Genomic DNA, 24,213 nt, shown 5'->3' with positions numbered 1-24,213 from the left:
GCTCTACCCATAATCAATACCTATAATTCATTCATTTATGCAAATAATATTTATTATGTATTTCATGTATGCCATGTAGTAAGGTGCAACAGAGAACAAAATAGACAAAAAAAGTCCCTGCCCTCATGAAGTTCACATTCTGGTGGGAAGGGACAGAGTTTACCAAACAAACAAATGAATAGTATGGGTGCTTACTATTTTATGTGGATTAATTAGAAAAGGCCTCTCTCTGAAAAGAAGGGAAGGGGTGAGCTATGCAGATACCTAGGGGAAGAACATTCCAGGCCAAAAGAACAAGTGTAAAAGGCATTGAGGATGAAGCATGCTTAGCGTCCTTGAAGACAGCAAGAAGGCCAGTTTGGCTGGAGCAGAGTAAGAGAGAGAAAACTTTGTATGTTACTCTGAGTAAGAGTTTGAAGCAGAGGAGGGTCGTGATCTAAATGTTTCAACAGGGTCACTCTGACTTCTAAGAATACTCTATAAGGTGCATAAATGGAAAGCATCATGAGCAAATAGGAAGCAGATGCAATAATCCAGATGAGAGATGATGGTGGTAACTGTGGAGATGATAAGTAAATAAACTCTGGATATATTTGTGGATGAAACCATAGGATTTGCAGGTGAATAAATTGAGAAGTTTGAGAAAAAGAGGGAAGTCAAAAATGGCTCTATGGTTTTCACCCTGAGCAGCTAGGAGGATGAAATGGTCATTTCCTGAGATAGAGAACACAGGAGAAAGAGCAGGTTTGGGAGGAGAAATGAAGAATTTGGTTTTGGTATGTTAACTCTGGGAGGCCACTTAGATAAGAAAGAGGTGGAGTAAACATTATCCTGGGAATCATTATTATATAGATGATAGTAAAAATCATACAATGAGATGATATCACTGAAGGAATATGTACAGATTTTTTTAAAATGCGCTGAACTGAGGGAGAGTTAAAAAAAAAAAAAGTAGCAGTTAGTGAAGTGGGAGAGGAACTAAAACCTAACAGTGTCTTGGGAAGCCACAAACAGGAAGAAAACTTCACAGAAACTGTGCAAAGCAATAACAATCTTATTTTTTAATTTGAGTGGAGATGTACAGATATTTATATTATTATGCTTCGTAACTTAGAAATGTTTTATATACTCTTGTATTTATCAATTTTGCAACAAAATTAAAAATGTTTAAAGTGTTTCAAGGTGAAAGATGGAGATGGATCAAGTAAGACAGAATACTGATCACTGTTTTGGGTAATCTGTAATCAGTGATGGCTGGACAAGAGCTGTTTTAGTGGAGTGGAAGTAACAAAAGCCCAGTTGCAGGGGATTTAAGAGAAAACAGAACCTTTTAGTTAAAGATTAAGAGTGAATCTATGCATTAACTGTTTCTATAGAAACTCCATTAAAACCATACTAAAGGGTAACAACAACAACAACAAAGCACAAATCCAAAGAGTTTAAAAAAAAAAAAAAAAAAAAAAAACAGGAAAAAGAATCAACACGATATTTGGAAAACAAGTGTTTCCAACAGGGAAAGCTGAGAAATTACCTACTTTACAACACAGGACCCCCTAAGAAATCATGGGGTTTTTGTTAGGCCCTAGGTGCTTTGGAGGTGGGAGTGAAGTTGTACCCTGAGATAGAGGGAATGGTTGAGAGTCTAAGAAACAGTCAGACTCCTCTCCTCCATTCTGGAAGAAGACTGAAAGCATACTTTCTGGGAAGAGTGAAATATTGTATATCTGGACTAGGAGAGCCCAGGCACGGTTGCGGTCTGGGGAAACAGCACTGAAAATGGGGAGATGCAGTGAAAGTTCACATACTGAATGTTAAAGCCCCCAGTCTTCTGCCACAATTCCGAGAATGTAGGCAGCTAGCCATATACTCTTCAGACACAAAAGCAGAAAAGTATCTTCTGGGGAATGACTAGCCTGCAGAAAGCTAAAATACTAAGGTCAGGAACCAGCCCCGCCTACAGTGATGTCCAGTTTAAAAGACTAGCTCTGCCGAAGAAAGTTTTTACTACTCATTTTTAAATTTGAGCAGGCAGCCAAAGATCATCAGACATTTGAGGAAAGCATCTACATTTTTTTTTTTAACTTTTTTGAGATGGATCTCGCTCTGTCACCAGGCTGGAGTGCAGTGGCACAATTTTGGCTCACTGCAACCTCCACCTCCTGGGTTCAAGCAATTCTCTCACCTCAGCCTTCTTAGTAGCTGGGACTATGGGCCTTCTCAACCACGCTCAGCTAGTATTTGTATTTTCAGTAGAGAGGGGGTTTCACCATGTTGGCCAGGACGTTCTAGATCTCTTGACCTTGTGATTTGCCTGCCTCAGCCTCCCAAAGTGCTGGGATTACAGGTGTGGTAAAGGCCACCATGCCTGGCCTTTTTTTTTTTTTGGAGGGAGTTTCACTATTGTTGCCCAGGCTGGCGGGCAACAGCACTATCTAGGCTCCCTGCAACTTCCATCTCCCAGGTTCAAGCGATTCTCTTGCCACAGCCCTCCAAGTTGCTGGTATTACAGGCACCACCCACCACACCTGGCTAATTTTTGTATTTTTAGTAGAGACGAGGTTTCACTATGTCGACCAGGCTGGTCTCGAACTCCTGACCTAAGGTGATCCGCCCACCTCAGCCTCCCAAAGAGCTGGCATTACAGGCATGAACTACTACGCCTGGCTGCAACTACATTTAAAGACATAAATATAAAAGACACAGACAATAAAAAGCAAGCTGAATCAAGGTTATGCAGGAAGAAAACAAGAAAGTCTGTTATTAACTCCTCAGAGAGATAAGTGAAGATACTGGGATTGTTAGGCAGCACAGAGAGAACACTTGCAATTGGTGATGATAAATTTAAAGTGATACATCACATAGTCACGTTTTTCTCAGTTACAATGAGCTACCCAGGTAGAGACATAAAGTAGACAGGCAATGAGCTGCATTTAAAGGAAGCTTGAGTTTTGCCACTAAATAGAATAGACTAGCAGTTCCCATTAGCGTAATATTCTCAAGTTTCGTAAGTTACCCACAAACCTTCCAAAACATAACCTGTGTTTTCTTACGAACCATGAACATATAATCTCTTTACGTTAATGCAACTGGGAAAAAAAAAGCAATACCATACCTTGTTGGCAGCAACCAAGACTTTGTCAAGAAATCGCAACCATTCAAATATAAAAACTGGTCTTTTTGCTTCCGTGATTTGAGCCAAAGCTTCTTCATTTAGCAATAAACTGTGGGCCAACTCCATTACTGAAGTTTTAAATTCACACCTTAAATTAACGGAGTAAAAAATAAGTATTTTTTAATGTCAAAAGTCAAGCTTAATGAATATATCCACTAAGAAAGGTATTACTCTCTCATTTCACTTGGGGAAAAACACAACTTCTTTGAGGCAAAACCGGAGAACATACTTTTTTGCTAACAAAAACAAAAGAAAACTGCTTGAAAGGAAGAATGAATCATGAGGTGAAAGGAAAATTAAATATTGCAATAAAAAGGCATTATTCCAGAAGAAATATGCCCAGCAACACATATGTCAATTACCCGTTCTATAAAGGAGAAAACTGAGGCACTAAGATCAAACACCCTGGTCGGGCCTGACAACCATCCTCCTTTTTTCTGGTCCACTGCTCGGTATATCGCACCTTTACCCACCCGCGCGGCACCTGATCAGGGGGACCGAGGTCAAAACACCCAGCACAGACATCCCGAACCGCAGGTCTCCAAGACTCTTCCTACTGGGATGAGTGGGGCGGCCAGGACCCGGCGGCCGAAGCGTCAGTGACAACACCTGGCAGTCTGGGAACGCGCGCTCGGGATCTGGCTTCACCCGGCTACTCCAAGAGCCGCAGCACCGGAGCGGGGTAAACGTAAGAGGCCGCCGCAAGCCTCCGTAGGGTTCCGCAGTCTGTCAATAGCAAGAGACGGCGGCTCGGAACCGAGAACGGAGCCAGAAAAGCGAAAATGTTCATTACGAACTCAAATTTCCTCCCCACCCCTCTGAAAATGTAGGTGGGACAGGAGTGCATGCGTGTCACCGTGCATGCTTCGGTCTCACCTCCTAGTCTGGAAGAGCCGATCAGCTGAGCCCGCGGAGCAAGGACAGCCACCAGGAGACCCGGATGCCCCACCTCCCGCACTCCGGCCGACAGGAAACAAGGAAAGAGCGCGTGCGCAGAAAGCTGGTCTTGCGCAAGCGCAGTCACCACGTCCTCCTAGCCCAGTCGACCCGGTTTCCAATTCAGTCTGCGCTCGGAAACTGGTGGGAGGCGAGGCCCGGAAGTCCGACGCTTGTCCTTGGACGCCTGCGCAGCGCGCGCTCCCGGGAGCTGAACCAGGGTGAGCACAGAGCTATCAGGTAAGGGTCTGGGGACAGCCGCTGGAATGATAAAAGGCAGTGTGCGTTGGCTGTGACTACCCTGTGACACTGTCAGCCACTTTTCCATCCGTGGATGATTGCGTTTGTGGGACGTTTGCAGCCAGGAGGAACGCGTGAGGGAAATCAGCGGTTCCTGAGCGGAGTGTTGAGAGTGAGACGTTTCTTGTCACATTTCTACTGTAGATCTAAATACTTAGTCCATCTCTCCACTTATATATATGTAATGGGACTCTCAATATGTCTGAAACAGCACTCATGTTTCCCTACTACCCCCGCTAAAAATACAAAAACAAACCTACTCCTACAGTCTTCCCACTTCCCCAAAAATGTTAACTCCATTCTTCCATGTATTCAGGGCAAAAATTTAGCATTATCTTGACATCGTTCTTTACATACTACCTACAACATCAGCAAGCCCTGTAAGCTCTACCTTCAAGTACACCCCAAATGCGACCACTTCCATTGCTATCACTCTGGTCCAAGCCTCCGTCATCTCTGCCAGGATACCGCCTGTGAAGTTTATGCTTCATGTTTGATGGAAATGGATAATGCTAAAGTATATTTTACCGATAGAAAGAGAGCTTTAAAAGCAACCTGTAACTCCATTCAGATGTGCCTGGCACTTTAAAGTTAAATAGGTCTCTTAAAAACAATGTAATCCTATTTGCCGTAGCAAGACACTATGACTCGGATCCTTTGTGGTTTTGAAATGGTCATTTAGCCATACTGAGCCTTCATTTCTCCAGTAGGAAAAACTATTCCTACCTTGTAGAGTTGTTAGTGGTGGTTAAATGTAATAAAAATGTGTGATATACCGGGAGTTAAACCATTATGTTTGACTCACAATAATGTATTAAGCTATACATTTGTCTTATGTGTTTTCTGCACTTAGACTTATTTAAAAAGTGTTTTAAAATGACATGTTGACAGGAGAAAGTTACTACAAAATCACAAATATTAAAGACCCTTCTTATCCTCATTGTAGCTAAACAGTTATTAAGAATTTATATTTGAGATGCAGTGGTAGGGAGGGAGGATATAGGGGACCTGTCTTTGTGTTTAACACAAGATATACACTATCTAGTTGAGACGATAAACATGAAAAATATTAAAAATCAGGCCAGGTTTGGTGGCTCATGCCTGTAATCGCAGCACTTTGGGCGACTAAGTGAGACAGGTGGATCACTTGAGGCCAAGAGTTTGAGACCAGCCTGGCCAACATGGCGAAACCCTGTCTCTACTAAAAACACAAAAATTAGCTGGGTGTGGTGGTGCATGTCTGTAATCCCAGCTACTCGGAGGCTGAGGCACAAGAATTGCTTGAACTCGGGCAGAGGTTGCAGTGAGCTGAGATCACGCCACTGCACTCCAGTCTGGGCAACAGAGTGAGACTCTGTTCCCCCCCTCCAAAATTAAAAATTAGTACAATAATTCTTTTTTCATCCAGTGTAACTGTCTAGACTCTTGGTTGCAGTTGGCAGAACCGCTACTTAAGCAAGCTTAAGTAATGCAGAAATGTTATTAGTCTGTGCAATGGGGTAGAATGCTTAGTTGCAGCATCAAAGAATCCACAGCCTTAGAAACTAGGCTCATTTTCTCTACCTAGGTTCATTCCTCAGACAAGTTCCCTTCATATGGTCAAGAAGATGGTCGTCCACAGCCCAGCTTTACATACTCCCAGTTCAGAAACACCCATGAAGAACTTCTTTCCCACACAACCCATATATCATATCATGTATGGAAAGAGATGGTTATTTGCCTGGTTGGGTTTTACCCTCCCCTGTTGCTGGACATTGGGTACTATAATTGACAATCTTTGTGCCCAAGGGAATATGGGATACTGACATTGCCACCCTCCAGTAGAACCACATGAAGGGCAGAGGGTTGGGTTCCCAAAGGAAAAGATGGTAGGCAGGAAAAAACAGTATATGTGCACCACAAGTGACTATACTTTTGTCTTCAGTAACTGAACTGGCAACATTGACATTGCCTGAGAACCTGTTAGAAATGCAGAACCTCAGGTTCCAGCCCCAGAATCAGATTCTGCATTTTAAGAAGATCTCGGTGCAATTTGTATACACAATAAAGTTTGAGAAATACTTTTCTAGATAATTACCTTAACCTTTAAAGACCGATAATTACATGGTTTTAACTATTTTGGATAGAAACTGTCCCTCAAAATATTTCCATATAAGTGAGGTGTTAAGTATATCAAGTTCCAAGTGAGCAGCTTGAACATAAAGTACTGTAGAGAAAGGCCTGGAGTGGTTAGGACAGGTTTCTGAAAGGAGAGTAGCCTTGGCCTACAGGGAAGAAATATCTGCACTGAGTTCAGAGGGCAGTGAGAAGTCATGTGGCTTCAATAATGAATCCTTAGGGACAGTTGTGTTAGATTATGAAGGACAACAACTCATGCTTTGCAAAAGTGACTGGTCCCCCACTGCCTACAGGGTTAGGTTTAATGAAGGATTTGAAACAGGCTAGTAACCTGACCTGACTTGTATTTAAAAACAAATGAGCAAATAAACAAAAAAATATCTGGATGGGGTCCAGAGGACGGATTGGAAGAGGAGAAGCCAAAGGCAAGGAGACCAACTAAGAAACTGGTTAAGAAGCTGTTGTAGGCCGGGTGTGGTGGCTCACGTCTGTAATCCCAACGCTTTGGGAGGCTGAGGTGGGTGGATCACTTGAGGTCAGGAGTTCGAGACCAGTCTGGCCAGCATGGTGAAACCCCATCTTAAAAAAAAAAAAAAGGAAGAAGAAGAAGCTGTTGTAATAGTTCAGGTGAGAAAAAAAAGTACCTGAGCTAAAATAGTGGTCAAAAAGTGAAGAAAAAATGTCTGTGAGGAGTTTTATGGAGGAAGACTTGACAGAGGTTCATAAGAGGTCAGGAAGAAGGAGATAATGATGACATTATTATGGAAATACAGGGGATGTAGAAGGCTGGGTAAGGGGCAAGGAAGTGAGTTGTTTAGATTGTTGAGTTTGAAATGTCCACTGATAAAGATGTCCAAAGGGCACTTGAATGTGTAGTAGAGCTCTAGAGACAGCTTATGACTGCAGATACAAAAATGTTTATTTCCATATTGGTAAACTTAAAAAAAAAAGTAATTATTACTTTATTTGTAGATACTATAGCCATATGAAGTTGAACATGGCAGAAGAAGAGGACTATATGTCTGATTCCTTCATTAACGTCCAGTAAGTAAATGTGCACACCCAATGTAATGATATGTATAAGATATGTAGATTATTAAGCAATGACATTTATTCTATTTCATTTTATTTTTTTGAGGCAGGGTCTCACTCTGTCAGCCAGGCTGGATGCAATGGCGCAATCACAGCTCACTGCAGCCTCAAACTCTCTAGGCTCACGAGATTTTCCCATCTCAGCCTCCCAGATAGTTGGGACTGCAGGCCTGCACCATCATGCCCAGCTAATTCTTCTTTTTTATTATTTGTAGAGACAAGGTCTTGCTATGTTGCCAAGGTTGGTCTCCAACTCCTGGGCTCAAGTGATCCTCCGGCTTTGGCCTCCCAAAGTGCTAGGATTACAGGTTTGAGCCACTTTGCTCAGCCTGACAATGATTTTAAATGTGAAGTTGGAAAGTCAGTCTTCTTGCTTTATAGAAATACCTCCTATATCTCCATACAAAGATACTCGGAGCCACTTCCTCCTTTTAATGCTAACCATTTTACTTTTTATTGCCTTCTTCCAAGGAAATTTACTCCTTTTCCTTTATTTATCTTATTGTCTCTTCTAGCTACTATTCAACTTTGTTCTTTATTATTGCCAACATCCTAGAAAAATAGTAAGTCTAAACCTACTATATCTGATTTCTTCAACTTTGTGCTTTATTTTCCTACAGTCTGGCACCTGCCTTCATCATTTCTACTAAAACAGCCATTCTTGGAGGTCACTTGATTATGCTCTAATATCATAATAACAAAGATGATCATAAAGGCAGTGCCGAAATATTAACTCTTGTCAGGTGAATAAGGGACAGAGTTACAAAAAAACTTGGCTGGGTATGGTGGCTCACGCCTGTAATACCAGCACTTTGGGAGGCCAAGGCAGGTGGATCACCTGGGGTCAGGAGGTGAGACCAGCCTGGCCAACATGGCAAAACCCTGTCTCTACTAAAAATACAAAAAATAGCCAGAACGCAGCGGGCACCTGTAATCCCAGTTACTCGGGAGGCTGAGGCAGGAGAATCAGTTGAGCCCAGGAGGTGGAGGTTGCAGTGAGCTGAGATCATGCTATTGCACTCCAGCCTGGGCAACAAGAGCAAAACTCTATCTCAAAGAGAGAGAGAGAGAGAGAGAGAGAGGAGAGGGAGAGAGAGAGAGAGGAGAGGGGGAGAGAGAGAGAGAGAGAGAGAGAGAGAGAGAGAGAACTTCATGGATTCATCTAAAATGACCTTTTCCCTTATGCAGAGAAGATATCAGACCAGGATTGCCAATGCTAAGGCAAATCCGAGAAGCCCGTCGAAAAGAAGAAAAGCAACAGGAAGCTAATTTGAAAAACAGGCAGAAGAGTTTAAAAGAAGAAGAACAAGAAAGACGTGACATTGGGTTGAAGAATGCACTAGGCTGTGAAAACAAAGGGTTTGCCTTGCTCCAAAAGATGGGATACAGAAGTGGACAGGCACTTGGCAAGAGTGGTAAGTCACATGGGGAAATAGGTATTTCTTACCACCCAATTGTGACTTATGGATGAGGACCAAAGCTGATGCTTTAATCTTTATCTACACAGAAATTAAAACAACTTAGGCTTTTTACTCTCTTACGTATTAACAAGCCTTGTGGAGAACTTTCATATTCCCATATCCATTTTAGATACCACATGTGCCATCATGAGCTGCTTATCAACCCAGCTTAGCCTTGAAGGCACTAACAACCTGGATGGATGTAGCTTACAACGGAAGCAGCAAAGAATAGTGTTAAGTGATGGGTTGAGAAGTGCAATGGGTAAAGACATTGAAACAACACTGAGGATGATGGCAAGACTTTCCCTGCTTGCTCTATACCTGTGGCAGCCACCTGAGCGACCATCCAGTTGGAGAGGTTCAATTCTCACCTCTCTTTTAGGAAGTGAAACTGCTTATTAAGATAGAGAGGCTGTATATTTATAGTAACTCCTGTCAACAGTTTTTCTTCCCTTTATTGTAATTGCTTCGCTTTCACTTAAGGCTGTCACTCTCTTGCACCAATAATATCAGTGTTGTTCCTTCTTAAAACTCCACCTTCAGGTGGCATAGGAAACTGTGATTTAGCCTTTTTGAAGACTAGGTATTTGAAAACAAGTGAAGTAATTGATTATATGTAGAATACTGATGTTCAGATTTCAGTTTTGAATATCATTGAAACAGGAGGGATATGTATGAGCATTGTAAAGTTGTATACTTACAGTGTCCTGTAGTTTGAGGAAAATTTTCTAAAGCAGTTTGTATTTCATTCTCCTTTAGGGGGTGGTATTGTTGAACCGATTCCTCTCAATATCAAAACAGGTATGTCACTATTTTGGAGCATATTTGCCAGTAATAATGTATGCTTAGATCTACCACATATATTTGCTCAATAAATACTTTTTTTAATGATGGTACTGTTACAGTTCTTATCATAGGAAGCCCTAAGTAAAATTTTGTTAAACCTCTAAGCCTCCTCAACCAGAAAAAAAAATAAGTTTTAATGAGTATAAAATAAAATGTAAACCACACAAATGTGGGAAGGACAAATCATAACCATTGAACATGCAATACTGCTTTTCTCCATTGAAATATCTTAAAAGTGTTTTGTTTTGGGAGGCCAATGCAGAAGGATTGCTTAAAGCCAGGAGTTTGAGACCAGCGTGGGCAACACAGCAAGACCTCATTTCTACAAAACATTTTTAAAATTGGATGGGTGTAGGCCGGGCGCGGTGGCTCAAGCCTGTAATCCCAGCACTTTGGGAGGCCGAGGCGGGTGGATCACGAGGTCAGCAGATCGAGACCATCCTGGTCAACATGGTGAAACCCCGTCTCTACTAAAAATTACAAAAAATTAGCTGGGCACGGTGGCACGTGCCTGTAATCCCAGCTACTCAGGAGGCTGAGGCAGGAGAATTGCCTGAACCCAGGGGGTGGAGGTTGTGGTGAGCCGAGATTGCGCCATTGCACTCCAGCCTGGGTAACAAGAGCGAAACTCTGTCTCAAAAAAAAAAAAAAAAAATTGGATGGGTGTAGTGGCATGCATCTATAGTCCTATCTTCTTAGGAGGCTCAGGATGATTCCTGAAGCCAACAAGTTCAAGGTTACAGTGAACCATAGTTTTGTCACTGCATACCAGCCTATGTTAAAAAGAAAGAAAGAAAGAAAAGAAAAGTTTTCTGAGACAGATTTATCCATCAAATGTTTTGCTTAATACGTTGGATGATTTCAAGAGAAAAAGATGTATTTTATTAATCATATTTAAATAAAAGTATAACAGCTAATACCATTTTTCTGATTTGAAAAGTTGTGTATAGTATTACTATCTTATAAGATAAGATTAGTAACCTTTGTAAAAATCAGATTATGTGTTTGGGCTTAAAAAAAAAACCCTAATGTTTTCTCCTATTAGTGTATTCAAATGATTTGTGAGTGATAGTACTCAAATGAGAATTGCATTTAATTTGTACATAGTTAAATTGTCATGTTTTGAAGCAAAAGTCAGTATGTTTCTCATCAGAATTTTCTGTTTGAATAGGGAAAAGTGGCATTGGTCACGAGGCATTATTAAAACGGAAAGCAGAGGAAAAATTAGAAAGCTACAGAAAAAAGATTCACATGAAAAACCAAGCTGAAGAAAAAGCTGCAGAACAGTTTCGGTAAAACTGTATTTTATAACTGATTTTGGTTTTATTTCCTTTGTTGTGGTACGTTCTCTGGTACTTGGGATAAAATGGTTAAAGATAATCTAGACCTTTAGTGTATAATTTTTTCTTTCAATTAGACTGCGACTTAAAAATAAGCAAGATGAAATGAAGCTAGAAGGAGATCTCAGAAGAAGCCAGCGAGCCTGTCAACAATTGGATACCCAGAAAGTAAGCCTTTTACCAGCTTTCTGTTTAGTAAGGTGTTTTAGCACCCACTGTGAGTTCCCATGTATTTTTATATTAAAAATAAAAAACCAAAAAACTAAGAACTTGAAGCCTGGCTTATCTACTCATTAAAGCTTTCATGTAATGTGCACTTCTGAACTGTGATAACTGATATAAAAATGGCTTATTTACTATAGTAACCTGAGTTGTCTATGAAACCCTGGGTTTTAGAGTAAAACAAAATGGTTTAAATAAAATTTTACATTTAATTGTTCTCTGCTTATTTGAATATCAACTACAACTAGTATGTGCAGAAATTCTATTCTTTATAATATTTGATTAACAAGAATAGCCTATTTATAGTTCCTGTTCAGTATCTAATATGTGTCTTAACTATTAAAATCAGGTGGGCCTGGCGTAATGGCTCAAGCCCATAATCCAAGCACTTTGGGAGGCAAAGGCAGGATGATTGTTTCAGCCTAGGAGTTCGAAACCAGCCTGGATAACATGGCAAGACTCCATCTCTACAAAAAATTTTAAAATTAGCTAGGTGTAGTGGCACACACCTGTAGTCCCACTACTCAGGAGGCTGAAGTGGGAGAATCACTTGAGCCCAGAAGGTTGAGGGCTGCATTGCACCATGTTCGTGCCACTGCACTGCAGCCTAGGTAACAGAGTGAGACCCTGTCTCAAAAATAAAGTCAAGGTGGAATGCTATCTGGTTCAAATTCGAATGGTTTTTAAAAAATTCTATTTCTGGCTGGGCATGGTGGCTCCTGTCTGTAATCTCAGCACTTTGTGAGGACAAGGTGGTAGGATTGCTTGAGTCCAGGAGTTTGTGACCAGCCTGGACAACATAGCAAGTCCCCATCTACCAAAAAAAAAAAAAAAAAAAAACAAATTAAATAAGTAAATAAATTCTATCTTTGCTTTTGTCTTAGGGGTTCAAGTACTATAAAAATAAAATGACTTCATTTGAAGTCTCAAAAAGGTTTGTAAAGTTTCCCTCATATATAGATCACTGGAAGCAATCTCTTACTTTCCTGTTCTTACGTATTACTTTACTTTGAATGTATTTCATGGCACTTAGGATTTTGTGGCATGTATGTATTATTTTGTACCCATAGCCTATCTTTCCTGCTAGACTGTCAGGAGGAACTTAGAGATAATTGAACACTTCTAATTAGACTTTGCATCCCCATAGTTCACGGTGCAATGTTTTTACTTTTATTTTATTTTATTTTATTTTTTGAGATGGAGTCTTGCTCTGTTACCAGGCTGGTGTGCAGTGCTGTGATCTCAGCTCACTGCAAACCACTGCCTCCTGGGTTCAAGCAATTCTCTCGCCTCAGCCTTCTGAGTAGCTGGGACTACAGGCACATGCCACCACGCCCAGCTAATTATTGTATTTTTAGTAGAGACAGTGTGGGTTTCACCATGTTGGCCAGGATGGTCTCAATCTCTCTCTCTCTTTTTTTTTTTTAAAGATGGGGTTGTACCATGATGGCCAAGCTGGTCTTGAACTCCTGACCTCAGGTGATGCACCCACCTCAGCCTCCCAAAGTGCTAGGATTATAGGCATGAGCCACCACGCCCAGCCAGTCTCGATCTCTTGACCTCATGATCTGCCTGCCTAGGCCTCCAAAAGTGCTGGGATTATAGGTGTGAGCCACCAAGCCCGGCCAATGTTCTTACTCTTAAAGCCACACTCAGTGAATTCGTATGGAAAGAATGAATTCATGTTGACAGGAACATATTTGTCATGCTCTTATGTTTAGTATGTTTAATTGACAATAACTGTATTTTCAGAATATTCAGGTTCCCAGGGAAGCATGGTACTGGTTGAGGATTGAAGAGGAGACTGAAGAAGATGAAGAAGAAAAAGAAGAGGATGAAGATGAATATAAGAGTGAAGATTTAAGTGTATGCTTTGGCACCATTTCCTTCATCGGGTGTCTCAGCCTTGCCACTATTAACACTTTGAGCTGTGGTAATCTGTTGTTAAAGGGAGCTCTCCTGTGCATTGTAAGATGTTTAGCAGCATCTCTGGCCTTTGCCCACCAGAAACCTGTTGCACTTTTGCTTATGACAACCAAAACTCTCTCCAGATATTACTAAATGTCCCCTGAGCAGAAAACCCCTGGTTGAGAGGTACTGCATTGCAGGATTATTTTATTAACCACAAATCAAAACTTACATATAAAATTTCCCTTTAGCTTCCATTTGTCCTCTCATCTCAGCTTCAGTTTGGTTGATGAATTAGCAACAAATGTAAATTATTTTAATTTATACTTTATTTCCTGCAAAACTTCTAGAAGTGATTCTAATAGGTACTTTTCTTTCTTGCTCATAAACAACAAAAAAACACAATCAAAAGGAACTGGAAGCCGGGCGTGGTGGCTTATAATTGGCTTATAATCCCAATACTTTGAGATACCAAGGCCTGTGGATCACTTGAGGTCAGCAGTTCAAGACCAGCCTGGCCAACATGGTGGTGTATTTTAGTCTCTACTAAAAATACCAAAATCAGCCAGACATGATGGCAGGCATCCAGTAATCCCAGCTACTTGGGAGGCTGAGGCAGGAGGATCACTTGAACCTGGGAGGCAGATGTTGCAAGCTGAGATCAGGCCACTGCCCTCCAGCCTAGGTGATAGAGTGAGACCCTGTCTCAAAAAAAAAAAGGAAATGGAGATTATTTAAGAAAGGAAGATACACATCTGTGGTTACTTGAGTATAATAATTTTGTAGAAAACATTCACAATTTGAAGAACCTATATTCCACTTAATTGGGAGACCATTGATGAGAACTTTTATGGCAAAAGGAGGCAATATTCACCTTCACCTTATCTGGGAGAGTTAGATGCCTTGAAAGTAGAAAAGGCCTTTAATGGATGCTGATTATAATAAGGCCACCCAAAAACTATTTTCTCAATGTTAACAATTAGTCTTTATTGTGTCTGGCAGAATTGTGAAAATCTCAGGGTGGCTAGTGAACTGGAACACATTTGAATATATCACTTCTGCCCTTGACATTTCTAATAACTATTCTAGAGTATAGCAGCCTTGGGCTAATTCAGCATGATCTAAGAGCCAGAAAACCAAGGTTCTGTTCAATGTAAAGTATTAATGTGCTTGTATTCTATATGTAGGTACTGGAAAAATTACAAATATTGACTAGTTATTTAAGAGAAGAACATCTGTATTGTATTTGGTGTGGAACAGCCTATGAAGGTAAGAAAATGCTTTATACTTTAAAAAAATACTGAATATGAATGCTCTCCGATTTGTAGTTAGAGTCATTTCCCAGCAACAATGGAAATTTATTTTTTTTTTGAGACAGAGTTTCGCTCTTGTTGCCCAGGCTGGAGTGCAATGGTGCGATCTTGGCTCACTGCAACCACTGCCTCTCAGGTTCAAGCAATTCTCCTGCCTCAGCCTCCCGAGTAGCTGGTTTTGCAGGCATGCACCACCATGCCTGGCTAATTTTGTATTTTTAGTAGAGACGGGGTTTCTCCATGTTGGTCAGCTGGTCTCGTACTCACACCCTTAGTTGATCTGCCTGCCTTGGCCTCCCAAAGTGCTGGGATTACAGGCATGAGCCACCACACCTGGCTGGAAATTTCTTTTCTTTTCTTTTTTTTTGGAGATGGAATTTCGCTCTTGTTGCCCAGGCTGGAGTGCAATGGTGCAATCTTGACTCATTGCAACCTCAGCTTCCGAGTTCAAGTGATTCTCCTGCCTCAGCCTCCCAAGTAGCTGGGATTATAGGCATGTGCCACCATGCTCGGCTATGCATTTTTAGTAGAGACGGTGTTTTACCATGTTGGTCAGGCTGGTCTTGAACTCCTGACCTCAGGTGATCCACCCATCTCGGCCCCCCAAAGTGCTGGGATTACAGGTGTAAGCCACCACAGCCAGCCAGCCAGAAGTTTCTTATTCAAATGGCAATGTGGGACCAATGTCTTAAATAGTGGCTATAGAAGTAATTGAGGCTTTATTAAAATTGCATTTAACTTTTGAGAAACTGAATGTGTGAAAGGGAATTTTTCAGCGTTTTGTTTCAAAAGAAACAATTTTAGAATAACCTGACGATAATGAATTTTTTGTGCTTTATTTTTAAAGTTTCTTTCTTTGGCTACAGATATTTTAAATATATTAAATTTTGAGAGCTAATTTTTATATAGTTAGATAGAATATTACCCCTAAACAGTAAAAATCAGATATGTTGAAATCCATCCCTTTTTTTCGTTATAAGAATAGAAATGGTTTACACTTACCAAGTGTCTTACAGAGCCAAATGTTTCTCTTTCAAACACATTTGCCCAACTACCTTTGCTAACTTGTATTTAAGAACTTTGTACTTGAGAATGAAGAATTTTTGGTTATTGTTGTTTTTATCTTTTCTGGTTTGTTTAGCAGAATAAGTAGCAAACACAGCAGATCAAAAAATGCATGTTATAGTGAAATAATGTTCTAGAATAGTTTACTATAGAAGTTGTATTAATCTTTTATTTCCCTCACATAACTTACAGATAGAGAAGACCTATCTTCAAATTGTCCAGGACCAACTTCTGCAGATCATGACTAAGGTCATTCCCAATAAAGTGGAAACTTGAAAAATGTTATTTCCTAGGGATAGACAGTTCAGCAATTAGAAATCCCACATTTTTTATGCCAGTAAAGAAATAGGGGACTTTATATAATGTTTTGTTCTTTTTGTACTTTAGTATATGAGTGTTCACTGACTTGAAAAAAATATTGCAATGCCATTTCAGAACACAAGTATCATAGAGATGGACAGTTAAAATTTATTGCTGTATTTTGATACCTGAGCGGTTTGAGGACCAACAGGTAACTCTCTTATTCCCCTTTTACTTTGGAACAAATTAAGAAATAAAAAATGGGAGTCAGGAAAAGAAAAATATCTACTTTATCAGTGAATAAGCTGAAATAGAGAAGAAGATTGACTTTTTCTCCAATCAGACACTAATATTTCTCCCTGATTGGAGAGAATGGTGGCCCTCTGCCTTGTAGGGGCAGAGCCCATCTTTGCATTCTGAGACCAGTTAGCTTTCAAGGTCAGGGAAACCATCAGGGGCTGGACCACACATGCTCAGTTCCTTCTAGTATCTCCCATAGGATAAGACAGTTCTCTGTTGGGAAGCAATGAATGAGGGTTCAGAGAGCTTTTTCCTACACTTCTCACTTTGAAGGAGCAAAGAGAAGTTCCCTTCCCTCCATCCAAGCATGAAGTGGAGGGGAAAAGTATTCCCCTGAATAAGACTGATGTCAGAGGCAGTGTTCCATCAGTACTACTAAATTCTAATCCATTTTACACACAAAATAACTGTGATAATTTCTGGTAAAATCATGAGCTTTAATGACAACATCTATATCCATTATATGTGATCTGTTGAAGTTTTGGCTATAGAAACTTAAGAATTGTGAGGAAACTCAAATTTCATGTGATCCCAGTACTCACTGAATTTAGAAACCCCTTGATACCATTCCCAGCAGGTGATAATTCAACCTTTGCTTTTATTCTTCCAGCCACAGAGCTCACTGCTTAAAACTATTCCATTACTGGGTAGCTCTAAATTATTTTCATGGTTTTCTCTTAAACTGGAATCTGCTTCCCTGTAATTTTACTGAATACAGCTAAGGACATACCATGTGGCATACTATGAGAGAGCTCCATCCAGGGTGAGGCATCAAAATGATGAACATTTTTGCAAGTTCATATGCTCAGGTGTCTTTCCTAGTGATTGATTTTGATTTATCTAGTCTAAGGTAGTTCCCTGGATATCTGTATCTATTATTTATTTTGAAGTCCCAAGAATGAGTGATAAGCACCTAAGGATAAGAACTAGTGCTGAGGTTAAGTATGGAGCACCACTGTTCTTTGGATAGAGTTGTGATCACCTGTGTGATTTTATAGCTCACCTTTTAGTTGCATTGAGCAAGAGATCAACCTCCTCTTTTATTAGAAACACCACACATAAGAAAATCACAAAAACCTACACTTGCTAGGGTAAGAAAATCAGTAGTACAACTTGTATGAATCTCTGACCTAATATGACCCAATTCATTTTTCAAGTTTAACTTGGGGAACTTTACAAAATAATAATAAAAGGATCCCACCCCAAAAGATTCTGATGCCATTGGTCACTGTGACTTGGGCATCACTGCTCTTGATTCTAAAATGTAGCCTAGCTTGAACCACTAATCCAGTTAACTTCTGGGCCTCAGTTCTTCATCCAGAAAACTAACCATTATTTTTATGAATGTGTGTATACACACACACACGCACACACACAATAGTTATATGGTTGGATGCTGTTGGTTAATATTTACTTTATTGTTTAAAAAAATAAATTATAAAATTGGCCAAGTGCAGTGGCTCACTCCTGTAATTCCAGCACTTTAGGAGGCCAAGGCAGGCCTTGAAGCCAGGAGTTTGAGCCTGGCCACCATGGTGAAACCCCATCACTACTAAAAGTACAAAAATGAGCTGGGTGTGGTGGCACATGCCTGTAATCCCAGATACTCAGAAGGCTGAGGCATGAGATTTGTTTGAACCTGGGAGGCAGAGGTTGCAGTGAGCTGAGATTATGCTGCTGCACTCCAGCCTGGGTGACAGAGCAAGACCCTGTCTCAAACAAACAAACAAAAAATATATATATATACACAAAACGCATATATATGTATATGTATATATATAATTATATTCCTAGCTACTAATAAAACAGAGGAGCACATTTTACCCTTGCAATACTTTGTTATTATCAGCCAACATAACAACTTTCAGTCAAATCCCAAAGCTGAATGGACAATTTCAGATGGAATTGAGTTAGACAGGAACTGGCTTCCCTTTCTCCTCTTACTATGGGGACAACCCACACCTGCTCCATGGCCTAAAATATTTTAAACATGTTGATAACAATTATGCTGATAATGCCAGAATAACACTGATGGAACCCATGACTTCACCAGGATTGTGGTCTACATTTACAGGCCTAGGAATAAAACTAGACCAGCTTAGAGTGTGGGAGATATCCTTCTGTTCTTGTCTATCGAAGGATAAAAATCCAGGCTTTCAGCCAGGTGCGGTGGTGCATGCCTATGGTCCCAGCTACTCAGGGTGAGGTTGGGAATCCCTTGAACCCAGGAGTTTGAGATCAGCCTGGGCAATATAGTGAGAGACCCTCATCTTAAGGAAAAAAAAATCAGGCTTTCAATATGAATAAAAACTTATTTTTAGGTCTTTAATGACTTTATACATACGCAACAAGGAACATCAAGGGAACCAAAACATTGAAAAGAATTTTAAAATTTGTTTGAGAACATTCATATGAAATTTGAAACTGTAAAACAATGTAAAATATACTACCACGTTGTCATTTACTTTTGTGTATACTGTGCTGTTTATTTTCAAAGCCCTAACTAGAAACACTGTTGGTGGGAGTGTAAATTAGTTCAACCATTACGGAAGGCAGTGTGGCGATTCCTCAAGGATCTAAAAATAGAAATTCCATTTGACCCGGCAATCCATTACTGGGTATATATCCAAAGGATTATAAATCATTCCATTATAAAGACACATGCACACGTATGTTCGTTGTGGCGCTGTTTACTATAGCAAAGACCTGAACCAACCCAAATGCCCATCAATGATAGACTAGACAAAGAAAATGTGGCACATATACACCATGGAATACTATGCAGCCATAAAAAATGGCGAGTTTGTGTCCTTTATAGAGACACAGACGAACCTGGAAACCATCATTCTCAGCAAACTTACACAAGAACAGAAAACCAAACACCGCATGTTTTCACTCATAGGTAGGTGATAAACAATGAGAACACTTGAGCACAGGGAAGAGAACAACACTCACTGGGCTAGGTGAGGTGGAGTAGGGGCAGTGAGGGGGCAGGGAAGATGGGGAGGGATAACACTGGGTGAAATGCCTGATGTAGGCAAGGCAGCGGGGGAGGTGGGGGATGGAGACAGCAAACCACCATGGCATGTATATACCTATGCAACAATCCTGCAGGATGCAGGATGTGCACATGTACCTCAGAACCCAAAGTACAATTAAAAACAACAACAACAACAAAAAACCTCATGTTGAAATTTGATCCCAATGTTGGAGGTGGGACCTGATGGGAGGTGTTTTGGTCGTGAGGGATCTCACGAATAGATTAATGCCATGCCTAGGGGTGGGAAGCAAGGAGTTCTCAATCTGTTAGTTTCCTCAAGAGCGGGTTGTTAAAAAAAAGCCTGGCACCTTCTCCCTCTATCTCTTCTTCCTCTCTTGCCATGTGACCTCTGCACATCCGACTCCCTTTCACCTTTCACCATGAGTGGAAGCAGCCTGAGCAGAAGCAGATGCTTGTGCCATGCTTATACAGCCTGCAGAACTGTAAGTTACAGAAATCTCTTTCCCTTATAAATTATCCAGCGTCAACTATCCATTTAAAGCAATACAAAACAAATGAAAACAATTGCTCTAGGCTGGGCGCGGTGGCTCAAGCCTGTAATCCCAGCAGTTTGGGAGGCCGAGGCGGGTGGATCATGAGGTCAAGAGATCAAGACCATCCTGGTCAACATGATGAAACCCCATCTCTACTAAAAATACAAAAAATTAGCTGGGCATGGCAGGGCATGCCTGTAGTCCCAGCTACTCAGGAGGCTGAGGCAGGAGAATTGCCTGAACCCAGGAGGCGGCGGAGGTTGCGGTGAGCCGAAATCATGCCATTGCACTCCAGCCTGGGTAACAAGAGCGAAACTCCATCTAAAAAAAAAAGAAAAGAAAACAATTGCTCTAAAGTTAAAATTAACCCTCAAGGTCTTCTCAGATACAATCCAAATTATCTTTCAGCATTCTCTACAGCAATTCAGGACAACAAACTAGCATACCCCATGGTCCTCAAATACACCTTCTCCAGAACTCACCCCAGTCCCCTTGTCCAGACTTCCTGGGTGGTATCCTCCCTACTCGTAATCTAACACCCTCACATATACTTGGGAGGCCCACTGGACTGTCCTCAGTAGAAAGTGATCTCACCCCTGCCCGATGGACTATTTGGACTATTTTCTCTTCGTAGCTACTGCCTTACAGGACAGTTGTCTTTAAAGCAGTTATTATAATAGATACAAATAACATGTAAGAATGTTTCTGAAGCGAAAAGAAGAAAACCTTTCTGCAAATGTAGTAAAAAATTAGAGGGAAAAGTTAAAAGGTAAATATCTATTAGATAATTCAAGGAAAATTGCAAATCAGAAGCAGAGACATTTTCAGAAGGGCTCTAATATGTGTTTCGTTCATTTTTCTCTGGGTGTTTTTTCCACATAGCCAAGGTGCTTAGTATTTCAGATGTGTTAGGTCGGTCCTCAGGTTTCTTTGAGAGTAATTTCCGTAGAAGAGTTTTCTGTAATGACAGTGAGAATCAATAGTAAAAAATAAAACACTGAAATAAATAAAATTCTGATGATTTTCAAGTGCTTACTTCTCGTTTGTCAAACGTATCTGAGATGACGCCATCCCGTAGGTCTGTGAAAAACTGAAAAAAAAAAAAAAAAAAAAAAAAAGATAGGTATATATTAGGAAATTATTTACTTGGGAGGAAAAACAAACAGAATTAAAGGCTGGAGATACCTGTGAAATGTAGGCTATTTCCAGATTTTGGGGAAAGTCTCTTTAGCCAAGAAGCAAGCAGGATTCCCTCTCTCCCACCCTACCCTATGCTCTAATACAAACACCCTACCCCCACTCTAATAACCATCCTTGCAGCATGACTGAAGTGTTAAGTGCATTATCTTCACAATCTCCCTTCATGCACTGTGGAACCCTATGTGATAGGTAGGTTCTAACTGTTTTACAGAGGATAAGGTTACTGACTCCAGGAGAGTTCCCTTTCCTGAATTTAAGAGTAGGATATCTAGCTGGGCACCGTGGCTCACACTTGTAATCCCAGCACTTTGGGAAGCCGAGGTGGGCAGATCACCTGAGGTTGGGAGTTCGAGACCAGCCTGACCAACATGATAAAACCCCATCTCTACTAAAAACAAAAAAATTAGCCAGGCATGGTGGCACATGCTTATAATCCCAGTTACCTGGGAGGCTGAGGGAGGAGAATCACTTGAACATGGGAGGCGGAAGTTATAGTGAGCCAAGATTGTGCCATTGCACTCCAGCCTGGGCAAAAAAAAAGAAAAAGTAGGATATCCAGTTGCCTGCTGTCTTTAGTGGGCTCCCCACTGCCTAAGCAAGAAAGTCTACATTTTTACCTCAAATTAGCCTAACCTATCTTTCTATTCTCAACAACCACTGCTTCCTTGTAACTTACATACTCCAATACAACTTACACTTACACTGCCTGCTGTCTCCAAATATGCTCTGTACATTCCCGCCTCCAGGCTGGAATCACCTTTTCTGTTTTGGACTATTAGAGATCCTTCAGAGCTCAGCTTAGTGTCTCCATGAAACCTAAGTCCCTACAGCTAGCTGGAAAGATGTCCCTCCCAGCTGCTTCCACAGACTTCATACCTTCTCCTAAAATGCTTATGGAATTTTCTTATATTATCTTCTCTTTTAGAAAATAAGCATCCTAGGCCGGGCGCGGTGGCTCAAGCCTGTAATCCCAGCACTTTGGGAGGCCGAGGCGGGTGGATCACGAGGTCGGCAGATCGAGACCAACCTGGTCAACATGGTGAAACCCCGTCTCTACTTAAAATTACAAAAAAAATTAGCTGGGCACAGTGGCGTGTGCCTGTAATCCCAGCTACTCAGGAGGCTGAGGTGCATCTTGAGAAGAAGGCTTCTTTTTTAGAAAGAATGTCACTCTGTCACCCAGGCCACTGCAACTTCCACCTCCCGGCTTCAAGCCATTCTCATGCCTTAGCCTCCCGAGTAGCTGAGACTACAGGTGCACGCCACCACATCCAGCTAATTTTTGTATTTTTAGTAAAGATGAGGTTTCACCATGTTGGCCAGGCTGGTCTCAAATGCCTGACTTCAAGTGATCCACCTGTCTTGGTCTCCCAAGGTGTCGGGATTACAGGCGTGAGTCACCGTGCCTGGCCAAAGCTTGCTCATTTCTGCAACCCTTATAGCACTTAGTACAGTGTCTTACACAAAGCAGTTAATCAATAACATTTTATAGACTGAATCAAGTCTTATGAGTCTTATGAGATGTACCACCTTCCAGGGAAGACCAAAGCTTTTGCTCTTTAACAAAGTTTATGGTCTTTCTTTGCCAAACCTTGAAAGACAGACAATTCATATTTCATGTCCAGTCAGATACTAATATGCTGAAGCCTATCCTCATATGAGAGCAAGAACTGTCTGCAGCAGCACTTTGAAGGTGGTGGTCAGTAATTTTTCTTGTTTAATTCTTTCTTTGAGATCATTTTACCTTTGATGTTTCCAAAGCAGTGTCACATACATGAAGAAGTTCAGCAAAAATTAGCCCCAAAGCATAGAGGTCCACTTCCTTTCCATATTCTTGTGAAGAAATCTAAAGAGACCAAAATATATTTACCATTGTTACTCTCCTTACATAAATATTCAGCCTTCTAAAGCACCAAAAGTCATTTGAGCAAAACAGCTTACATCACACAACAATGTCTATTTATTAGCAAGATCTGTGGAGTCTGACTGCCTAGGTTCAAATCTGTACTACTGAATAGTTGACTCCTCTGTGTAATTTAACTATCGGCCAGGTGTGGTGGCTCACACCTGTAATCCTGGCACTTTGGGAGGCTAAGGCGCGTGAATCACCAGGTCAGGAGTTTGAGACCAGCCTGGTCAACATGGTGAAACCCCGTATCTACTAAAAATACAAAAAAATTAGCGGGGCATGGTGGCGAGTGCCTGTAATTCCAGCTACTTTGGAGGCTGAAGCAGAAGAATTGCTTGAACCCAGGTGCCGGAGGCTGCAGTGAGCCAAGATCGTGCCATTACACTCCAGCCTGGGCGAAAGAGCAGGGCTCTGTCCTAAAATAAATAAATAAATAAACTATCAACATGGGAATAATCTCAGCTATAAAATGAGGATAACAGCAGTATCAACCACAGAGTGTGATTGTGAGGGTAAATGAGATGCAGCAGGTAAAGCAGTTAAAATAGTACCCAGTAGGTAACTTGCTTTGTAACTGTTCATAGCCTATTTATTCACAATATTCCATAACTAGAAACAACCCAAAGGACCACAATGGAAGAATAGATAAATACATTGTGGCATATTCATACAATGGACTACTACTCAGCAATGAAAAGGAATTCTCTGCTGGTATGAGCAACAAATAAATTTTTTCCAGAAGACATTATTTTGAATGAAGAAATTAAATACCAAAGAGTCTATACTGTATGATTCCATTCACATGAAGGTAAAGAATGGGAAGAACTAAGCTACAGTAATAGAGCTCAGAGTGCTGGTTGCTTCTGCTCAATAGGGTGGAGTCAATGACTGGAAAGGCGCCTGAAGGAACAAAATGTTCTATGTCTTTATAGGCTTACAGGTTACACAGGTGCATGCATTTGTCAAAACGAAAAAGTATACACTTAAGATCTGTGCATTTTATGGTGTATAAATTATTTCTCAACAAAATGTTGCTTTCTTTTTTTTTTTTTTTTGAGACAGAGTCTTGCTGTCGCCCAGCTGTAGCGCAGTGGTACAATATTGGCTCACAGCAGCCCCTGCCTCCCGGGTTAAAGCAATCCTCCCGCTTCAGGCTCCTAAGTAGCTGGGACTCCAAGAATGTGCCACCACACCTGGA

General features: G+C 40.9%; 3 protein-coding genes across 25 annotated transcripts in view; 1 reads left to right on the top strand and 2 right to left on the bottom strand.

Moving 5' to 3' along the window:
• Positions 1-4,140, bottom strand: part of HEATR5B (HEAT repeat containing 5B) — a 111,833-nt gene extending 107,693 nt beyond the window's left edge. For 6 of the 22 annotated variants that reach the window (XM_078349489.1, XM_078349495.1, XM_078349496.1 and 3 more), the window contains exons 1-2: positions 3,657-4,110; positions 3,113-3,260 (exon numbers count right to left, since the gene is read on the bottom strand). In XM_078349489.1, the coding sequence (XP_078205615.1) occupies positions 3,113-3,260; positions 3,657-3,697 (189 nt within the window). In that variant the 5' untranslated portion in view covers positions 3,698-4,110. Of the gene's footprint in view, positions 1-3,112; positions 3,261-3,635 lie in introns of all 22 variants that reach the window. The other 16 variants (XM_035272808.3, XM_002757857.8, XM_035272814.3 and 13 more) reach the window with 6 other exon arrangements.
• A 143-nt stretch (positions 4,141-4,283) lies between these two features.
• Positions 4,284-18,836, top strand: GPATCH11 (G-patch domain containing 11). The gene is made up of 9 exons (XM_002757856.7): positions 4,284-4,348; positions 7,499-7,570; positions 8,807-9,033; positions 9,838-9,879; positions 11,096-11,216; positions 11,342-11,432; positions 13,239-13,352; positions 14,582-14,663; positions 15,965-18,836. The coding sequence occupies exons 2-9, from the start codon at positions 7,512-7,514 to the stop codon at positions 16,018-16,020; spliced, it is 792 nt and encodes a 263-aa protein (XP_002757902.3). The 5' UTR covers positions 4,284-4,348; positions 7,499-7,511; the 3' UTR covers positions 16,021-18,836.
• The window catches only part of EIF2AK2 (eukaryotic translation initiation factor 2 alpha kinase 2), a 48,510-nt gene continuing 42,983 nt past the window's right edge, over positions 18,687-24,213 (bottom strand). For both annotated transcript variants that reach the window (XM_054245044.2, XM_054245045.2), the window contains 3 exons: positions 22,851-22,952; positions 20,943-20,996; positions 18,687-20,864 (listed from right to left, as the gene is read on the bottom strand). In XM_054245044.2, coding sequence (XP_054101019.1) covers positions 20,742-20,864; positions 20,943-20,996; positions 22,851-22,952 — 279 coding nt within the window. In that variant the 3' untranslated portion in view covers positions 18,687-20,741. The remainder of the gene's footprint in view (positions 20,865-20,942; positions 20,997-22,850; positions 22,953-24,213) is intronic.

The sequence above is a fragment of the Callithrix jacchus genome, chromosome 14 (assembly GCF_049354715.1).
Source record: "Callithrix jacchus isolate 240 chromosome 14, calJac240_pri, whole genome shotgun sequence".
Lineage (NCBI taxonomy): Eukaryota > Metazoa > Chordata > Mammalia > Primates > Cebidae > Callithrix > Callithrix jacchus.
Note: the sequence above shows the minus strand (reverse complement) of the source record. Positions and strands in the feature narration are given on the sequence as shown.